This window comes from Schistocerca gregaria, chromosome 7, assembly GCF_023897955.1.
Source record: "Schistocerca gregaria isolate iqSchGreg1 chromosome 7, iqSchGreg1.2, whole genome shotgun sequence".
Classification (NCBI taxonomy): domain Eukaryota; kingdom Metazoa; phylum Arthropoda; class Insecta; order Orthoptera; family Acrididae; genus Schistocerca; species Schistocerca gregaria.
The window spans coordinates 330621866-330641741 of NC_064926.1; the positions used below are offsets into that span (position 1 = coordinate 330621866).

Here is a 19876-nt window from a genome sequence, read left to right on the forward strand (position 1 = left end):
TCAACTGCTCGTCACTTCGAGAGTGTCTCGTGCTTTAAATGCTGGTCTACAAACCTGCACTCTGCGGGCGACAAACCGCTCAAGAAGCTATTATGACCAAAAAGGATAATAATGAATGAGAGCTATCGATATCAAAATGTGCCCGCATGGCACACTTCCGCCTACCTGTCTGTAAGCCCTGTTTATTTATCCCTTTGTTCCCTGCCAAATTTAACTTCCACCCTAAGTTCAATTTAACAATGTAGGAAAAGACTGATTGCTACTTATCGTAAAGAAGACACATTAAGTTGCAGACAGGCTCAATTAAGACACTTACGCAAAGATTTCGGCCACAGCCTTCATCAGCAAAAGAGAAAGAGAGAAACACACACCATTCATACACACAAACAAGCACAGCTCATGCACACATGACTCCCATCACCGGTAGTGCAGGCCAGAATGCCTGCTTATGTGTATGAATTGTGTGTGTTTCTCTGTTTCTCTCTTGCTGAAGAAGGCTGAGGCCAAAAGCTTTGCATAAGTATCTTAATTGTGCCTGTCTGCAACTTAACATGTCATCTTTATGGTAATTATCAATCTATCTTTTCCTACACCATTGATATTTCTACTTGGGATTTTCCATTGTTTATAGTTACAATTTGTTATAAATGTTCTCAAATGTGAAACTTAATTTTTGCAGTCCTTGTTAATAAAGGAAACAAGTTCCCTAAATGATTTCACATGTTTTTACAGTCCATTGTTATTTCCATCTCCTTTGCTTCACTTTGTGTGTTTCCTGCCCTCCAGTGATACATTTTTTTCCATGTACAATTTTTTTGTTATTTTGCACCTGTCTCATTCTCTCAGTAAAGTAGCTTCTTTATTCCCTGTTTTGATAGACAATTCTGTCCCACTCATGTTAACATCATTTGTTAACTTCCTATGCTACATTAAATGAATTGGTTGGTGAGCTTTCAGCGCACTTGTATGTTTTCAGAGAACACTGGATACATAAATAAAAGTACTCCAGAAGAGCACCATTGAATACCGTGTATAATTTTTTTTTTAAATAGATCTTTGTCTATTATAAGGGAACATCAGTTACTTGGATAAAAAGCTGTCATTTTTTATTCCATGAATGTTTTAATTTTCTGTATTCTACATGTAATTAGAATATCATTGATGTATTTGCACTGTAACTCATTATTTAAGCCTTAACTATGAATACAGATTCCATGAATTTTGCATCCGTGGATGGTGCATTGTGGGTAAGAAACAGACTTGTCCGTATTGCAAGGAGAAGGTAGACTTAAAGAGGATGTTCTGTAATCCGTATCCTTTAATTTATAATAATTTAAAAATTAAACGTTTTTACTTATATGTACACTAATGGCAAGTAAGTGTGTGTGTGTGTGTGTGTGTGTGTGTGTGTGTGTGTGTGTGTGTGTGTGTTTTACAAAGAATCAACTAAAAAGGCTCTATTTACTGTGTTCTACACATTGTCTGATGTGTTTGCAAATACATATGTTCTCGAGCAAATGTTTGTTATTTTGCACCTGTCTCATTCTGCCAATGAAGTAGCTTCTTTGTTCCCTGTTTTGATGCACAATTCTGTCCTGCAAGCGTTACCTAGCACTCGCCTCCCCAATGAAAGAACTAATAGTTTTGAAAGTTAGGATAATCTTAAGCCCCTTTTACACAGTCGACTTTGTTTTCTAAATTGACTACTCAAGGCAAAGAGTGCAGCACCCATAGCTTTCTGTTCCAGTACTACCTCTTGTTTGTTTTGAGTGATCATTTTTGTTCACACATCAGCGACAAAATTGGCAGTGATGTGAGTGCTGTCTGCTGTGCAGTTTGGTATGTGAATGGTGAAAGTCTGGTTATGTGGGACTATCCTTTTATGGAAAAATTGAAATACGTAACAGAATGTAAAAAGAGCAATGATGGTAGAGTTTATTTATGACCAAAGCAGAATTCATAGTGGAAGTTCTTGTCAACACTTGTGTGGTAAATTTTCTACACTCCTGAGAACTGAAAGAATAGGAAAAGTGTCATCCAAACATTTCAGAACATTTGCATGTATTTGCTCAAGAAAATATGTACTTGCCAACACATCAGACAACATGTAGAACACAGTAAATAGTGCCTTTTTGCTTTATTCTTTGTAACTTGTTTTCTTGCTAAGTGCCAAATAACAACGAAAATTATTTTTCTCATCCAGTAAATCTGATTCTTTCACTGTTGAAATAATTTTCATTAAAACTTTGTTCATATGTTGTTTACATTCTCATTTTTGCATAGTATAGGTATTTTCTGTGTAAAACATAAATACTTAAAGCTTTCAGATATTTTGTCTCTCTTATAGGAGAACACTAGCAAGAAAAATGCTAGGATCTTAAGTAAATTTTTGATTTTCCACAAAAACAAAGATTAGGAAGGCACAGAAGCAGAAAATCATTTTCTATAATAGGAGTGAGCTCGATCAGGATAGGTTATAACTTTTGATATTTGCAGACGCTACCAGAATCCTGTGTTTCTGCACATGCATAGTATACAGCATACTAGGAAATTTAGAACTTCACACTTGACAGTCTGTAGATCCTTGATGTTGTAGACACACTTTTGCTGATTCACACACAGGCACAAAAGGTGGGCACACTTCGAATATTCTATTTAGAACAGAAGGTCAGTCATGTAGAACAGGCTTTATTTACTTTTTTGTATGTGTATCAGCAGTACTAAATATTTCTTTAGTGAAGTTTCTTTTTGATATAGTTAGTGTTGGATGCCACATAAATTGAAAAATGTTTGTGTACCACTGAAACTTCCCTTATTTGGGAGCCCACAGCTGAGTGATAGAAAAAGCAAAAAAAACTGAGCTATATTGACTTTTTGGCTGGTGGCATGGTTAACTGATACATTGGAAGAAGAGACTACTTACAGCATTCGTTTTGGAGCCTCGCAATTGCGGGACAACTTCTGGACACAAAGTTGATAAACATTTGAAACAATGCATGGATTTAGTGTCTATATTGGTGAGCGCCAGACAACAGATCCAAAGTAACATGCATTCCATTTCTGTTTTTTTTCTCTCCTTCACATTCACTCCCTCCTTTTTCTTCCACTTCCCTCTCATACCCCCTCTCTCCCATCCCCCTGTCCCTCTCATGTTATCACGCCCCTCTCATACCCCCTCTTTCCCATCCCCATGTCCCTCTCCTGTTGTCACGCCCCTCTCCTGCCCCCAAATGCCGCACCCATCTCGCCTCCCGGCCACGCGCCTGGCCCGTCTCCCAGCCACGCGTCACTCTTAACTCTCTGCGTGTTTCTCCTTTCCTATCTCCACACCTTGCTTTCCACACGTCCACCCATTCCTCCAGAACATTTGCCCAAGTTCAAACTTAAGGTTTTACATAGAGCAATTCTTATTTATCCTGTAAACTCATCATAATGAACTCAACTAACTCTTTTGACGTGTGATATCCAAAGAACCATGCTTATAAGTAACCAAATGAATTTCTACACTTATAAATAACTTTACCAATGTGCCTTTATTTTCATATTAAATGTGTACCACGTTCGCAACAAAACAGAAGACTTCTTGGCAGCAGAATGTGGTACAGTATCCTGAGTGGAGAGAATTGATAGACACTGAAGTAATTTCGGGTGTGCGCTAGTGTAGTGTGTTAGGGCCATTGACTGACTGACTAATGCAGGTAGACAAAAGAACACTGATGCTGGAATCCAAACTCGTTTTATTGTTAGGTTTCTCTTCCATTAATTGTAGTACAGCCGGCCAGCAGCTTTTAAAAGTAGTAGGGGGCTTTTTACTTGTTTGTTATTAGACACAGGTTCTTCAGAAATTAATGACCTTTGCATTGTGGCCCTCAGTACTTCACATTGAAAGATTGTATGTAGTGTGGTCTCATCCCCCTCACCACTTAGTCTGCCCTTGGGGACTTTTTTCTCTATACCCATCATGTGTAGGTGTTGCTTGAAGTTCCCATGGTCAGTCATCAGTCCTATCATGACTTTAACGTGTCTTTTATCCCAGCACAGGATTTAGTGATGGTTAGGATAGGTTTCGGTCTACCAAATAGGATTATATATTCCTTACATTGTGCCAGAATGGGGGCGATCTGCAGTGTAATAAACTCAGAAGAACTTCAAAAAGCCAAGATCACTAGTGAAACATTTCTTTCGAAAACCAGTTTCAGTAAGACTTAAGTTACCATCTTCAGATCTGCAATGGACAGAACTAAGTTGACAGGACTGTAGGTTTACAAGTCAAGTATAACAATGTGCAAAATTAATTGTCCATACACTTGGAATAATAACATACGTTATGCTCTACAAATTCATTTAATTTCCTCCCTCTATGCTATGTATCGTGTCACATCATGAATATGCATGTAAAGACCACGGATATACATGTTGTTTATTTTAAATTTGACATGCCTATGTCTAGTGATCTTCATGATCTTCACATGCGTATTTGTTATGACATGATACATGGCCCAGATGAGGGGATTACGTAAATTTATAGAGCAGAAGGTATCTTACTTTTCCAAGTATATGGATAATTAATTTTGTACATTGTTATGCTTGACTTGTAAACTTATTACCCTATCGACTTGGTTCTATGTGTTGCAGATATGAAGATAGATGATAATGTAGTCTTACTGAAACTGGTTGTCAGGATAAAAGCTTTACTAGTGATCTTGGCTGTTTGAAGTTTTTCTTCTGAGCTTACCACCAAATGGAGTCATTAAACCTGTCCTGGCCAGCCTGTCAGCTGTTCATCATCACTGATTCCTGTATGACCAAGCATCCACAGCTGGTTTATCCCGTTTCTTCCTACTAGCCTCACAACTCACAAGGGCTTCATGGCATTCAGCAATGACATGTGTCATCTTTGATCTCATTGCAGGGTTCATGGACGTTTCAGAACTGCTTGGCTCACTGAATGAATATAGATGCCATGATCCTTGCACCATTCACAGTCTCTCCTCCAAATGCACTCTGGTTGTAGATATTTCTGGCTGGAATTCCATGGCCAGCTTCCCAAGAGGCTACACATTGCTCTCTCTCTCTCTCTCTCTCTCTCTCTCTCTCTCTCTCTCTCTCTCTCTCTCTCTTAATCTAGTGTAGGCTGTACCCCATCTCCTCCACCTTCATCTGTTTTTGATCCTTCAGTAAACCAGATTATGTCTGTCATTGCTCTCTACTTCCACTTACTACCTTGAAAGGTTTATTGAAGCAGCTGGAAGTTTTTGTATAGTCAGTTGGCAGTTTCACAGCTATTCTGATATTTACACATTATATAGGTTAGTGTTTCTGAATTTCCTAAAGGTCCCCAGTTATTTACAGTTTTTAATCTGTATCCCCCTGCTGGTGTCTCCATTGTAAACCAAAGGTGTAATGGGGGCATTTTCAGCTTGGCCTCCATGCCAGCAGTGGGTGTGCTGCTGCTGTACTTCTACCTGCTGTGGCTAAGCAGGCCAATCTCTTAATCTTGCCAAGCTCCTTAGCAGCAACCTTCTGTTGCACTTTATTCCACCATATTGTAGCTCCATAAATTATCATAGGACTTATTACAGTGATGTATATACAGTACATGCTCTTGGGGCTTCGACCGCAGTTTTTACCACAGGCCCTTCTAGTGCATGTATGAGTACATTTTGCCTTGAAACACATGTTCTTTATATGTGGAGTCCAAGATAATTTCACATCCAGGATTACCCCTAGATACTTCACTGCTGGTATAATTTTGTGAAAGTGTTTGAGATTCCAGTAGTGGTGTCCTGGATATGATCCGTCATGAACAGTACAACAGTTTTCTTGTAACTGGCTCATAGATCCTGTTTGCTGCACCAGTTTTGACCCATTCTCAGTCCTCATTGTGCCATTGTTCTAACAGCATTAGCAAGTTTGCCAAGAACTACTATGACCAAATCATATGTGTATCTATGGCAAAAGTAACGTCTTGTCTTTAACTCTTCATTGAGTTCATTCACCTCTGTGTTCCACAGTAGTGAGGACAGAACCTTTCCTTGTGGATACCCTTTGATGATGTTGATCATTGTTTTCTCTTTGAACCTGTTGGCTTCCACCTTTAGTGTACTCAGCATGATTTTAATCCACCTACATGCAGCCCCTTCAGTATCCAGGAAGGTGCAGAGAGCAATTCCCAGAATTTTCTATCTTCCCCACAAGTTGGTGAAGTGCTGTTTTACATGATTTCTCCTGGGTGATATGCATGTTGGTTTATATGTAGAGGATCCACAGTTAACCTCCCCTTCCTAACATGCTCCTTAAACAGTTTTCTAATGTCTTTAGGAGAAAGGATAGGCTGGTCTCATATTCTCAGACTTGGTGTGGTCAATTCACCGTCCTCCAAGCATTAGAAATGACTCCTGCTTCTAGGCTGACTCGAAACAGTCTGCATAGCAATCTAAGTAGTCCCTCTCTTGCTTGTTGCAGTGGAGCTGGAAATATTCCATCAGGGCCTTATGACTTGAATGGTTGAAACATTGAATTTTTTTGGAATCAACACACTCTGTGGCAGAATCTCCCTTTTGTTTCCTGTAAACCAGTACCTCCCATGGATTGAATCTTGGCCTGTGTTATCTGCCAGAGTGCAATGAGGGTGTTGAGTCTTGAGGAGCACATCCAGCATCTGATGTGCTGACCTTTTATACTCACCATCTTCCTTCCTTGGAGTGGGTCCTGGTTTGGTTAGTATTCTAGTGAGGATTTTATGAACTCTGGTACATGTAGCTGTATCTTCTACTTTCTCACAGAATACCTTCGAGGATGATAGTTTCGCTTGCTTAATTGCAAAGTTGTATTTAGCAAAAGCCTCCCAATAGTTTGTCCATTGTCCTTTCCTGCTTCCAGTGTTAAACAGTCTTCTTACCTGCTTCCATTACAATTGCAGGTTTTTGTTACACCAAGGTTCATTCGTGTTTGTGCATTTCCTGCTGATATGACAGTTTAAGTAAAAGATCATATGGAAATTTCACTTCATCTACCATTTCCTCAAGACATATTGGATTCCTTATTGAAGTTTTGACTTTGGACAGGCATTGGTTTAGGTTTCTCCTATGTGAGTCTCAGTCTGTTTTGCTACGATTCCTATTGGTCATGGTCTATTTAGCATATTCTCTGAACTGATATACATGGAATATGTAACTGGATAGATAAAACAATATACTCACCAAGAAGCAGCAACAGCAAGAGAAAACATATATAAAAGGTTAAGTAAATGTGCATGCTTTCAGAGCCAGTTACTACTCCTTCTGGCAAAAGGGTTGAAGAGGAAGGAAAAGGACTTGTGAGAGAGTTCGGAAAAGTTGCCCGAACCCCGGGTCAGGTGAGACCTATCAGACAGAGTGAGAAGAAAAGACTGTTGAGAACTACACTGGATGAAATGTGAAAACCTAAGAGCTGAACAGGTGGAAGATAGGGTAGTAAGCAAGATAGAGATTACTGACAAAGAGCTAATAAGAGCGGAAAGCTAAATGCATTGTATGTGATTGAGGTGGAGGGCAGGGAAAAACAGACAGGTAAGAAAATAACAGACATAGAAAACTATAAGGGGTGAAGAATGGAATAGTTACTGAGAAGAAATGCTGAGACCAAAGAACTTAATATAAATTAATGCCAGATGTGTGGTGAGAACCAAGGAAATGGTGTAACACCAGTTCTCATTAGCAGAGTTCTGAGAAACTGGTATCCGGTTGAAGAATCCAAATGGCTCATTTTGTGAAACTGGCACCAAGGCCCCAATTGTCATATCGTGTAGCATGCTCTGCAACAGGATGTTGTGTTTTGCCAGTATACATCCTGTGTCTATGCCCATTCATTATAACTGATAACTTGACAGTAGCCATATCAGTATAAAAGGCCGAATATGATGACTCAGTGCAGCAGTTACCCCTTATTGTCTTGCAAGTGATCTGCAACACTTAAATCCGCCAACCTGCCGCCATGGTCAGTTCTGATGTCTTTGGTTATCCTGACGGTAACCTGTGAGCACTTTTTAAGTACAGTTTTAGTTCCTGTTCTTGTATTGCCCTCAGGAATTTGTCATTGACTTCCTCCACACCTTTTAGTTGACTACCCTCCAGTCCTCTCTCAAGATCTTTTGTTTCTGCACATGTGCTCTCTCAGACAGTCTCTGGAGGAGTATCGTTAAGAAGTTTCAGTGCCAAAATTGATATATTTGCAGTCTTGAAGAGCTCAGTCACTGTCTTGACCAGAAGCTCCGCACTCTCCCATTGATATATCTTGGGCGCTATCTCCTTAAGCCTGTCCACTGTTGCCATTCCTTCACAGACAAATATTAGAGCGCCCTTGTTCACATAGACACTCGTGGCTTTGGGGCCTGGACTTGCATCCCCCCCCCCCCCCCCCAATAGGGGTAAGGTCAGGTAAAAATAATGGAGCTGTATAGCGATCACGCACACTTCTCTGCCAAGGCTGAATAATATGGAAATGTGGTGACTTTGGTGACCAGGGGAGATGCAATAATTCATCGTTACGCTCACATAACTGGTCGTGCATGATATGAGTAATGTGAACAGGTGACCTGTCATCTCCGAAAAGAGCATAATCACTAAGGACCAGACATTGTACCGTGGTTTGGACCTGATGAGTCAAAATGATTACATGATCCTTAGTGGTAATTTGGAATTGCAAAGTAACCACAGGGCCCTTGAAGTACCATGATGTGGCTACTCAAACCATCACCATAACCTACCACGTTTCATTTATGGGATGTAAACATGGCCAGAAGTTCGAAACCGTAATTTGGAATTGCAAAGTAACCACAGGGCCCTTGAAGTACCCTGATGTGGCTACTCAAACCATCACCATAACCTACCACATTTCATTTATGGGATGTAAACATGGCCAGAAGTTGGAAACTGTGTGAAACAAGACTCATCCAATATAATAACAGTCTATTGTTCCACAGTCTATGTTTCATGGCTTCAGCACCACAATTTCCTTTTAAGGACAGTCACATTGCTGATGAGTGGTTTGAGAATTCGAGCTCGTGCTGCAGTTCCCTCCTTATGGAGCTCCCTTTGGATTTTTTTGGTGCTGACAGTGTTCCACAAGTGCAACTTCTAGTTGTACAGTGACTTATGTAACTGGTGTCCTCTTATCTTTTGTCACAATCCTCTTCAATGATCACCTGTCACAATCACTCTGCACACACTCTCACCATGTTCTAACTAATGGATGATGCTTCTCCACTTTCTGTATGTTGTTGTTGTGGTCTTCAGTCCTGAGACTGGTTTGATGCAGCTCTCCATGCTACTCTATCCTGTGCAAGCTTCATCTCCCAGTACCTACTGCAACCTACATCCTACTGAATCTGCTTGGTGTATTCATCTCTTGGTCTCCCTCTACGATTTTTACCCTCCACACTGCTCTCCAATACTAAATTTGTGATCCCTTGATGCCTCAGAACATGTCCTACCAACCGATCCCTTCTTCTAGTCAAGTTGTGCCACAAACTCCTCTTCTCCCCAATCCTATTCAGTACCTGCTCATTCGTTATGTGATCTACCCATCTAATCTTCAGCATTCTTCTGCAGCACCACATTTCGAAAGCTTCTATTCTCTTCTTATCCAAACTATTTATCGTCCAAGATTCACTTTCATACATGGCTACACTCCATACATATACTTTCAGAAACGACTTCCTGACACTTAAATCTATACTCGATGTTAACAAATTTCTCTCCTTCAGAAACACTTTCCTTGCCATTGCCAGTCTACATTTTATATCCTCTCTACTTCAACCATCATCTCCATGGATTTTAATTCCTTCTCCGAATTTTTCTTTTGTTTCCTTTACTCCTTGCTCACAATATACAGATTGAATAACATCGGGGAGAGGCTACAACCCTGTCTCACTCCCTTCCCAACCACTGCTTCCCTTTCATGTCTCTTGACTCTTATAACTGCCATCAGGTTTCTGTACTAATTGAAAATAGCCTTTCGTTCCCTGTATTTTACTCCTGCCACCTTCAGAATTTGAAAAAGAGTATTCCAGTCAACATTGTCAAAAGCATTTCTCTAAGTGTACAAATGCTAGAAACGTAGGTTTGCCTTTTCTTAATCTAGCCTCTAAAATTAGTCGTAGGGTCAATATTGCCTCACGTGTCCCCATATTTCTACGGAATCCAAACTGATCTTCCTCAATGTCAGCTTCTACCAGTTTTTCCATTCGTCTGTAAAGAATTTGCATTAGTATTTTGCAGCCGTGACTTATTAAACTGATAGTTTGGTAATTTTCACATCTGTCAACACCTGCTTTTTTTGGGATTGGAATTATTATATTCTTCTTGAAGTCGGCGAGTATTTCGCCTGTCTCATACATTTTGCTCACAGGATGGTAGAGTTTTGTCAGGACTGGCTCTCCCAAGGCTGTCAGTAGTTCTAATGGAATGTTGTCTACTCCCGGGGCCTTGTTTCGACTCAGGTCTTTCAGTGCTCTGTCAAAATCTTCACGCAGTATCATATCTCCCATTTCATCTTCATCTACATCCTCTTCCTCTTCCATTTCCATAATATTGTCCTCAAGTACATCGCCCTTGCATAGACCCTCTATATACTCTTTCCACCTTTCTGCTTTCCCTTCTTTGCTTAGAACTGGGTTCCCATCTGAGCTCTTGATATTCGTACAAGTCGTTGTCTTTTCTCCAATGGTCTCTTTAATTTTCCTGTAGGCAGTATCTATCTTACCTCTAGTGAGATAAGCCTCTATATCCTTACATTTGTCCTCTAGCCGTGCCTGCTTAGCCATTTTGCACTTCCTATCGATATCATTTTTGAGACGTTTGTATTCCTTTTTGCCTGCTTAGTTTACTGCATTTTTATATTTTCTCCTTTCGTCAATTAAATTCAATTTCTTCTGTCACCCAAGGATTTCCATTAGCCCTCGTCTTTTTACCTACTTGATCCTCTGCTGCCTTCACTACTTCATCCCTCAAAGCTACCCATTCTTCTTCTACTGTATTTCTTTTCCCCATTCTTGTCAATTGTTCCCTTATACTCTCCCTGAAACTCTGTACAACCTCTGGCTTAGTTCTTCCTCATCCATCGTACAACCCGGATCTTGCACATTCTGGTTTCCATCTCTCTGGCACTCTATGGGAAGAAGTATGTGGATGATGGTTATTGATGCAACAAGACATTGGTTCTAATGTCAACCAGGAGAGTGGTGATAATGTGCAGGCATAAAGGTCCTTCCAGTAAGGTGGCATAAGGCCTCACAATGAATGGAGGTTATGTAAAAAAATATGGTTCCATAGTCCAAAGAGTGAGGAATAATATGATGTATTGGGGGGGGGGGGGGGGGGACAAACATGTTGCATTACTTATTGAATGCTCCTCGTAGAAGTTATCCAAATGTACCTACAATCTTATCTGAAAAGCTACAGACATAACAGTAGCCTGTCAAATTGTTTAGTAAACAAATCACGTAAGATTTCAATAAACTTATTACCACTGAGAAGCAGCTACTGACCTACATGCCTAATATCACCAGGTCTTGAAAATCTCTACCACATTATATTCCAGAACTTTGGTTATCTTTCTTTGGACTGTGAGGTAAGATTGCAACCTATCCATAATTGCATCGTCATCCAGTAAAATGGTATCCTGTCACTCATCAACCTCTGCAATAACCTATGCCTGCGGTACTTCCAAACCTCCACCCCCATACGTCATTATTCTGTGGACGAATCTGGTGGTAAAGCTGTTCTACATCTACATATGTACTCTGTAAACCGCTGTGTGTTCTACATCCACATAGGTACTCTACAAACCACTATGAAGTGCATAGCAGTTAATAGGCCCTACATGGCATAGTATCTCATGTTAGGATTTCTTTCCATTCCAGTCAGTTGTGGAGAGGAGGAGGAATGCGTGTTTAAATGCTTCTGTGCATGCTGTAATTGGGATATTATTGTCATTTCTCACTAGGTTCTTTACTTAAGACTGGGTGTTTTTTAAACTATGTAAGTAGGGCACATTCATCTTAAAATCATACAGGACATGGCAATTCATGATGATGAATTTCTCTGGAAAAATATATGTTAGACCTCTATGTTACATGTATTAAGCAATAAAATATTTTCAATTTATCTTGGTTTTTGTGAATGGTATAGTCATTTGAGAAACATAAATTGTGTAAGTAAGTCTTAAAACACTAGAAAACTAAAAGAAAACACAACTAATGAAGCAAAAGTACTGGAGACCTGGCAGATGTTTTGCTTTAAAGCTCCCTCTTCATACATTAAACAATGGAAAATCCAGGATGGAGTGTAACAATATTATGAGAAGGATAGTTGCTACTCACCATGTAGTGGAGATGCTGAGTCACAAGATAAGCACAACAAAAAGATTTTCACACTTGATGGTCTTTGTCAACAATAGACACACATAAGCACATACACACATGCGTGTGTGTGTGTGTGTGTGTGTGTGTGTGTGTGTGTGTGTGTGTGTGTGTGTGTGTGTGTTCTGATGTTGACAAAGGCTATTGACCGAAAGCTTAAAGTGTGAAAATCATTTTATTGTGCCTCTTTAGGTATTCAGATTTAGTTCACACACACACACACACACACACACACACACACACACACGGGCTTTCTTTTAACTTAAAAATTTAAGAAGAAAGTACAAAAATTTTAATTTTTTGTACTCTGTTTTTTTATTTTTTTGTATTTATTTATTTATTTAATTTTTATTTTGAAAGTCACAGAATGCTGATTTGCTTGTTGTATTACCACATTCCTCTGATTCAGTTATAAACAAAATTTTCTGTGCTCCAGCTATCTGTGTTATATAAACAATTATTACAAAAAATTTAAAGAAATGCCTTTTTACAAGTTTTTACAATTTATTTACTCAAAAGCCCTCATCACAAAAGTTATCAAATTGCACCATATAGTGTTTGGTTAATGTGTTAATAGTTATTGCAATCAAAGTTGGCAAAATTTGTCTGTGGGAAGTGTTAGAAACTTTCCAACATTCTGCGTATTTCAGTCATGGAATTTATAGTGTGTAATAAACCTGTTGGCAGCACTCTTTCCAGTCTTTTTCTGTTAATCGAATAAGAACTAGCCCATGAATCATTCTGCATCGAGTTTTGTGTTTAGTTTGAACTTTTTGTTAGATACAGTGTCAGTGAGGAAATACTAAAGTAAAAGGGTTAGGTGTGTGGGCCATGAAGAAAGGCACAAGAAGGTGGTGTTTAAGAAGAGTGAAAAACAATTCACAGTTGTTGGAAATCTGTCAGGGGCATTGCAGAAATATCTTGGTCAACAAGTAACTGCATTACCACCACATCCACTGTGCAAGAAATGCCATACTCACTACAACAATAAATAGTGATAACATACCTAAACGATCACCGTAATCAGAGTGTGAAACTGAAGAAGACAGTGCAGATGTCTATATTACTGAGGGTGAAGTTGTTCATGCCTTGAATGTTAGCATTTCTGTTGTAGCCCCTAATACATCCTGCCTTAAACACCCAGACAAGATGATAAGATCACGAAGGATGGTATGTACAAAGAAAAGTGGAAGAACTTGAAATAAATTTTACACAAGCAACATCTTCAAAACTGTGTGAAGCGTGTAATGCAGATGCACCTGGTGCAGAACCTGAAGGTAGTGATATGTGCACCCAGTGTGATGTGCGGTTTCAAAACCTAAACATTGCTATCTTGGCAGCCACCTATACTGAGAAAGTACGATCACTGACACTGATACAAGATAGCTACTCCAAGCAGAAAATACAGAAATACATAACGACTTCCTCACATTATTTGGTTTCAAAAAGCTCGTAAAATAGAGAATGAAAAATGTATTTGGATTTTCCCAGATTCCTACTGCAAGATGCAAGATTATACACTTAATGTTGGTCTCGAATGATGATGATGATGATTATGATGATGATGGCAAAGGCTGCAGCAGGCAAAATCCTATTCAGGCTGATGTTATTTCTGTTAGTGAAAATGGTGTAATAAAAAAATGTAAAAAGATACATGACAAGATCAATATGAGAAATATACCTCCTAATGAGAAAAGAGAACACAAATTAAAAAATTGGTCTCATAAAATTCTACTCCTTGTGACCAAAATTGGTAAAATGACAGCCAGTGGAGGAAGTATGCACATATATTTACTGCACTAAATTGAAACTAATTTATTTCACCATAAGCAGTGTCACAGGGAAGAAGTACACAGAGAGGGACGTGATGCTTTTGTGTATACATCAAGAGCAGCAAGAAAAATTTGCAGGAGTCTGCTTGTGTCCTGGTGCTGAAGGGATGACAGTTGAAGCACTACATCTGCATGATACTGACAGTGACTTAACCTACGCAATGTGGGATGGAGGGGAATCTGCGCCCTTTGTGGCACACGGTCTTCGACGACAGGGTTCGTTTCACAATTCCTGTAGGCTGACTCTTTCGGCCATATATTTAAATAAGAGCACAATGCTCATTAACTCGCACACCTCCACTTCATAAAATGTTGGCGTGCCGTATATGTTACAAAGTAGCACTCAAGTTTATAAGGCATAAATTCATAATACAATAACATAAATACCCTAAGTACCAGATCAATACTGTAATTATTTGTAGTGGTCTTGATGCAGCATGCTTTAAATTTAAAGAAACTTATATCTAACATAAATTATGAATTGCGGCATATTAATTAAAAGTCAATAAGACTATACATTCATCAAAATCGACTGTCTACTGAAATGCCGCAGAAGTATCAGCACCATTGCGCTCACTTTCACAGAACCTTCTTGTCACAACGGTCATTGGTCCAGACGTCATCAGAGTCACTTTTTTACCTACTTTCTACTCTAAATAGGTGTAGATGTAGAAAATTAATCATGCTCAGATTCATTTCCTGGTATATCTGCAGGAGAAAAATTCATAAGAACAAAATCTGTGAAAATAATATGATAAATGTATGCAGCAAGTCAGCTTCAAACAAATCTTGACTTACCACTATTTTCATATGACGTATAATCTAGATTGTTGTAAAATACTCCATTTTTGTCGTCTGTAGAGTCATCAAGTACTTCGTAAATCATTTGCTCTAAATGTTTCTTCTCTCATATTTTGTACACAAAATCAACACAACAGCACACAAAACAGAGAACTTGAATTTCAGGTGAAGCCTACAAAGCAAGCAACATTAACATAGGTTTCAGTAAGGAAGAAATTTTCCAGTGAAACCACTACCACCACTACTGCCATCTAGCAATTACAGTGGAGACTACAACATCTGTAGGCCACACAGACTTTGCAGGTATCATAAATATACGTTCAGTACTGAGGAAAATAATTGTAGCTGGCGCAACATAGTATTACGTCCACAGCACTTTCTTTCCTGCAAGCGCCATAATATTAAGTCGGCCACATGCTAATTGTTAAAAAAAGTGAAGTGTCAGTATACTCTGATTATAGTATGCCCATCCTAAAATATTTGAAATAGTTACCATTGTCTTTGGGCAATGGCTGTGTATGTCTGTTATGACTAATTGCGGAAAATGATGTTCACATTTCAACGGCAGTGCCACAGTTCTAGGTGACTGTGGTTTTAGTCAGTATTAGTGGCAGCCATTTGCACTACACGACTGAAAGCTGGCAAAAGTCTTGTGAAGTGTTAGGAATCTTCTCTTTTCATATGGAGTGTGGTAACAGTAATCTTGTAAGTCCGCTAACAAAACAATATAAGAGAAAAACAAATTTGCTTTTATTGAGATGTGATACTACAGTTTTCAATACTGTCTAATTACATGTACTAATCCTTAACAAAAATTAGATGGGAAAGACCCCATGTTCTCTATGGACAGCTACTCGACTGGCTGAGATGGCTGGTTGCATGGCAACCACTAATTTTGTTCCTTGTGCAGGGGATCAATTGGACGTTGGGACTTGAGTGATTGCATATTTTGCATGTTGTTTTATTTGTTTCATTACAAATTGTCCATTGTAATAGATTTGTTTTGTGTATGATGTGATAGTGCTGTTTTTTGGAAGTTCTGTCCAATTTCCATGATCTTCCAAGGTTGCATTTCCCCATTTATTACTTTGTGCCTAAGGACATGTACGAATGTGTACAATGGGAAATTTTGAGCAGTGTGCTATAAACATCTATTTTTTACATACCAGTATCAATGAAATCTACAAATAGTACTTCATGAGTGAGAGGGGACAGAGAGAGAGAGAGAGAGAGAGAGAGAGAGAGAGAGAGAGAGAGAGAGAGAGAGAATGTCTGTAATTGTTTTAGTTCTAATTTGCCCATTTTATGTTCATCTTTTTTGTACACATTGTCTTTTAGTGGTTCAGATTCCATGTGTATATGCAACATATGAGATCCTGAAAGTTTTATGTTGTTTACCATTAATTATTGACTTCTGATTCCATTGTAAACTATTAAATATAGATGCTTTATAAGAACCTGTAATAAAGAAGTGTATGACAGTCTGAATAATTTGGACGAATTCAGCATTTTCATAAGTGGAATGCACTTTCGTCATGTGGGAAAATAAAGAAAAAAAAATTGAAATTATATAATAAAGTTTCTCCTCTTTAGTGGGCAGCTACAAGTATAGGAGAGAATTGGGAAAGGGAACAGTCAAACAAATGTGAAAACATTTTTAAATGAAATGTGCTTTGAATCAGTTATTACGATACTTCGTTTACACTGACTTAACAAATATTGTTGATGTTAATCTATACTTATCTTTATATACAGACTGCTGAAATAAAAAGACTTCTAGTCAGATTTTCAAAGATCACCTTTTTATATATCTTCTGCACCCATACATTAAATTAATTGTAACACTGCTCAGATACCAAAAATTTTGTAACTATTTTCCTTGTAGTTACATGAGTAATAATTCACAAAAATAAACTTAAAATTTGTGCAGAAGGAAGAATATGAAACTACCCTCGAATACATGATACAAAAAAAAGCAATGTATCTCTGGTCATAAGAAAACTGGCTGCTGTAATAAAAAGAAATAATTCCGATAAATTTTCACAAATCTGGTCACTAGGTCTCCAAAATTTTTGTGAAAACTGGAAGCTTAAGTATGTAAACACACATTTAAGAATATAAAAACATGTTTCAAACATTAGCGTAAAACTTTTGTTCCGCTATGTACTGCCTCTCCCCTTATTTATTGTTTGTCTACACCTCTTCCAAACTGTTGTTTGTCCCATCCCCCATCTGTTGTTTATTCTCTCTCTCTCCCTCTCTCTCTCTCTCTCTCTCTCTCTCTCTCTCTCTCTCTCTCTCTCTCTCCCCCCCTTTCTTTCTCCCCCCCCCCCTCCCACTCCCTCCCTCCCTCCCCATTTCCGTACTTTGTAAATTACTGTGAATAAAGTTAGTGGACATTTTTCTCCAGGAATATTGCTACTGATTGCTGGTGCAGAGTGATCATAAGTGAATTTCAGTTTTATAAATTTTTAAGATGTTTGACTTCAACCGTCCAAACTATTCAGGTTCTGTCATATGCACTGTGTTCTCAGATTGTTACTGAGTACCTGCCTTATATAGTATTTGAATGTATCAATGCCAATTAAAGCTTTTATATTTATAGTTATTTTGATGAACTGTTGTGCATCCCATTTCATTCTCTTTAGAATAGAGTTAAATTGAATTGACATCTTACTGCCAGTGTAATTCAGTAATATTGCATATTTCCCTTAAGGTAAGTGCCAAGCAAAAATTGAATTTGTTTTATACATAATAAATGAATTATCCTGTAATAACATGAAAAATTACATTGGTTACACAAATGATTTGGTAAATGTGTACATCTTTTTACACATTTTATAGGAATATAGTTCTGGCAGTGAATAAAAATTTTTTTAAATGGTCAGTTTCATAAAATGAACAGTGGCTTCTCTGACTGTGAGGAAGTTTAGGACAGACGTGCTTACTTTTAAAATATCTGATCTTTGTAGCTTCAGGCCTGGTGAAATTACTTTGACTTCAGACGATATAGAATGACATATGAGGTTTACAGAGGAAAGATGATGAGAGGAAACTGAGATACGTCTTTGTAGGCATTGACACAGAGAAAATGAGACAAATGCCTGGAGAGTTATAAAGAAACAAGACTGAAAATGTGGGTAAAATAAAGCAGAAAGGCGCAACAGTAACGCAGTTTTCTATGGACTAGATTTATAGAATGTTCCACAATTCCTGTACAGGTTGTAGGGGCTGTAGTAGATAAAGTTTTGATAAAGAACCCTTGTCTGTGGTGTAAAATAAATTGAAAGATTAGATCATTTCAAATCTCCTCCTTCACAATATACATGCTAACTGAGAAGAGGGCATAGTCTTCTGCCCCATTGTGATTATGACATCGTGTACCATTTTTGTCTATCTACAACAACAACTGCGAGAAACTGGTATGTTTGCAACAAGGAGAGGTGACTGTGGTGCTCCATGGATGTGCTGCACCCTCATATTCGAAGAGGACTAATTGGTTGATTTTGGGGAGGGGACCAAAGAGCAAGGTCATTGGTTCCACCAGAGCAGGGTTAGGAATTTGGTCGTGCCCTTTCAAAGGAACCATCCCAGAATTTACCTGGAGCTATTTAGAGAAATCACGGGAAACCTAAATCAGGATGGCAGGATGCAGGTTTGAACCTTCGTCCTCCCAAATGCAAGTCCAGTGTGCTAACAACTGTGTCACCTCACTCTGTTTCAAAGAGGACTTTGCCTGTCACACACAAGAAAATCACATGACAAGTACTTGACACATTGCCCATCCCATGGGCCCCTGTATAGGACATAGGTCTGAGCTCATTTTCTCCACTGTATGTGTAATGCGAAGTGTGAGATATAAAAGTGATTTTGCCTTCAAACCCCTTTATATACAAAGGTACATTTCTTGATATAGATTCCTCATTAAAACTTTATCTAATACATCCCCTCTACCACACCTAGGAACATGTAATAGGAATTGTGAGACACCCCTTATGGATATACTGTTTGTTCAATAGATCTATTGTGAAATCATCATGAATGTAGAACATGTCATAGACTCAAAAATACATATTTAGAGAAATGATATGCTTATGTTCTTCAACAGTTAAATGAGCTTCAAGAATGTGGAATAAATAAAATTCAAACAGTGGAAAATCCAGGATGAAATGTAACAATATTATGAGAAGGAGTGTGGCTACTCACCATATAGCAGAGAATGTGGTTCGCAGATAGGTACAACAAAAAGATTCACAATTATAGCTTTTGGCCATTAAGGCCTTCATATACAATAGTCACACACACACACACACACACACACACACACACACACCCCTGCAGTCCCGGGCAGTTGCATGAGACTGCAGTCATGTGTGAGAATTGCATTTGCGTGAGTGTGTGTGCATATGTGTGTCTATTGTTGTCGAAGGCCTTAATGGATGAAAGCTATAATTATGAGTCTTTTTGTTGTGCCTATCACCGACTCAGCTTCTCCTCTGTGTGGTGAGTAGCAAATGTCCTCATAATATTGTAAAAAATTAATGTTCAACTCATGCCAAACATGTATACAGGGTGTTACAAAATGGTACGGCCAAACTTTCAGGAAACATTCCTCACGCACAAATAAAGAAAAGATGTTATGTGTACATGTGTCCGGAAATGCTTAATTTCCATGTTAGAGCTCAATTTAGTTTCGTCAGTATGTACTGTACTTCCTCGATTCACTGCCAGTTGGCCCAATTGAAGGAAGGTAATGTTGACTTCAGTGCTTGTGTTGACATGCGACTCGTTGCTCTACAGTACTAGCATCAAGCACATCAGTACGTAGCATCAACAGGTTAGT

At 38.6% G+C, this 19876-nt stretch overlaps 1 protein-coding gene across 1 annotated transcript in view; it reads left to right on the forward strand.

The window, feature by feature from the left end:
• LOC126281706 (RING finger protein 121) overlaps positions 1–17641 on the forward strand; it is a 98056-nt gene extending 80415 nt beyond the window's left edge. Inside the window, exons 7-8 of the mRNA XM_049980881.1 lie at positions 1210–1311; positions 15853–17641. Coding sequence (XP_049836838.1) covers positions 1210–1311; positions 15853–15973 — 223 coding nt within the window. The 3' untranslated portion in view covers positions 15974–17641. The remainder of the gene's footprint in view (positions 1–1209; positions 1312–15852) is intronic.
• The last annotated feature ends 2235 nt before the right edge of the window (positions 17642–19876 follow it).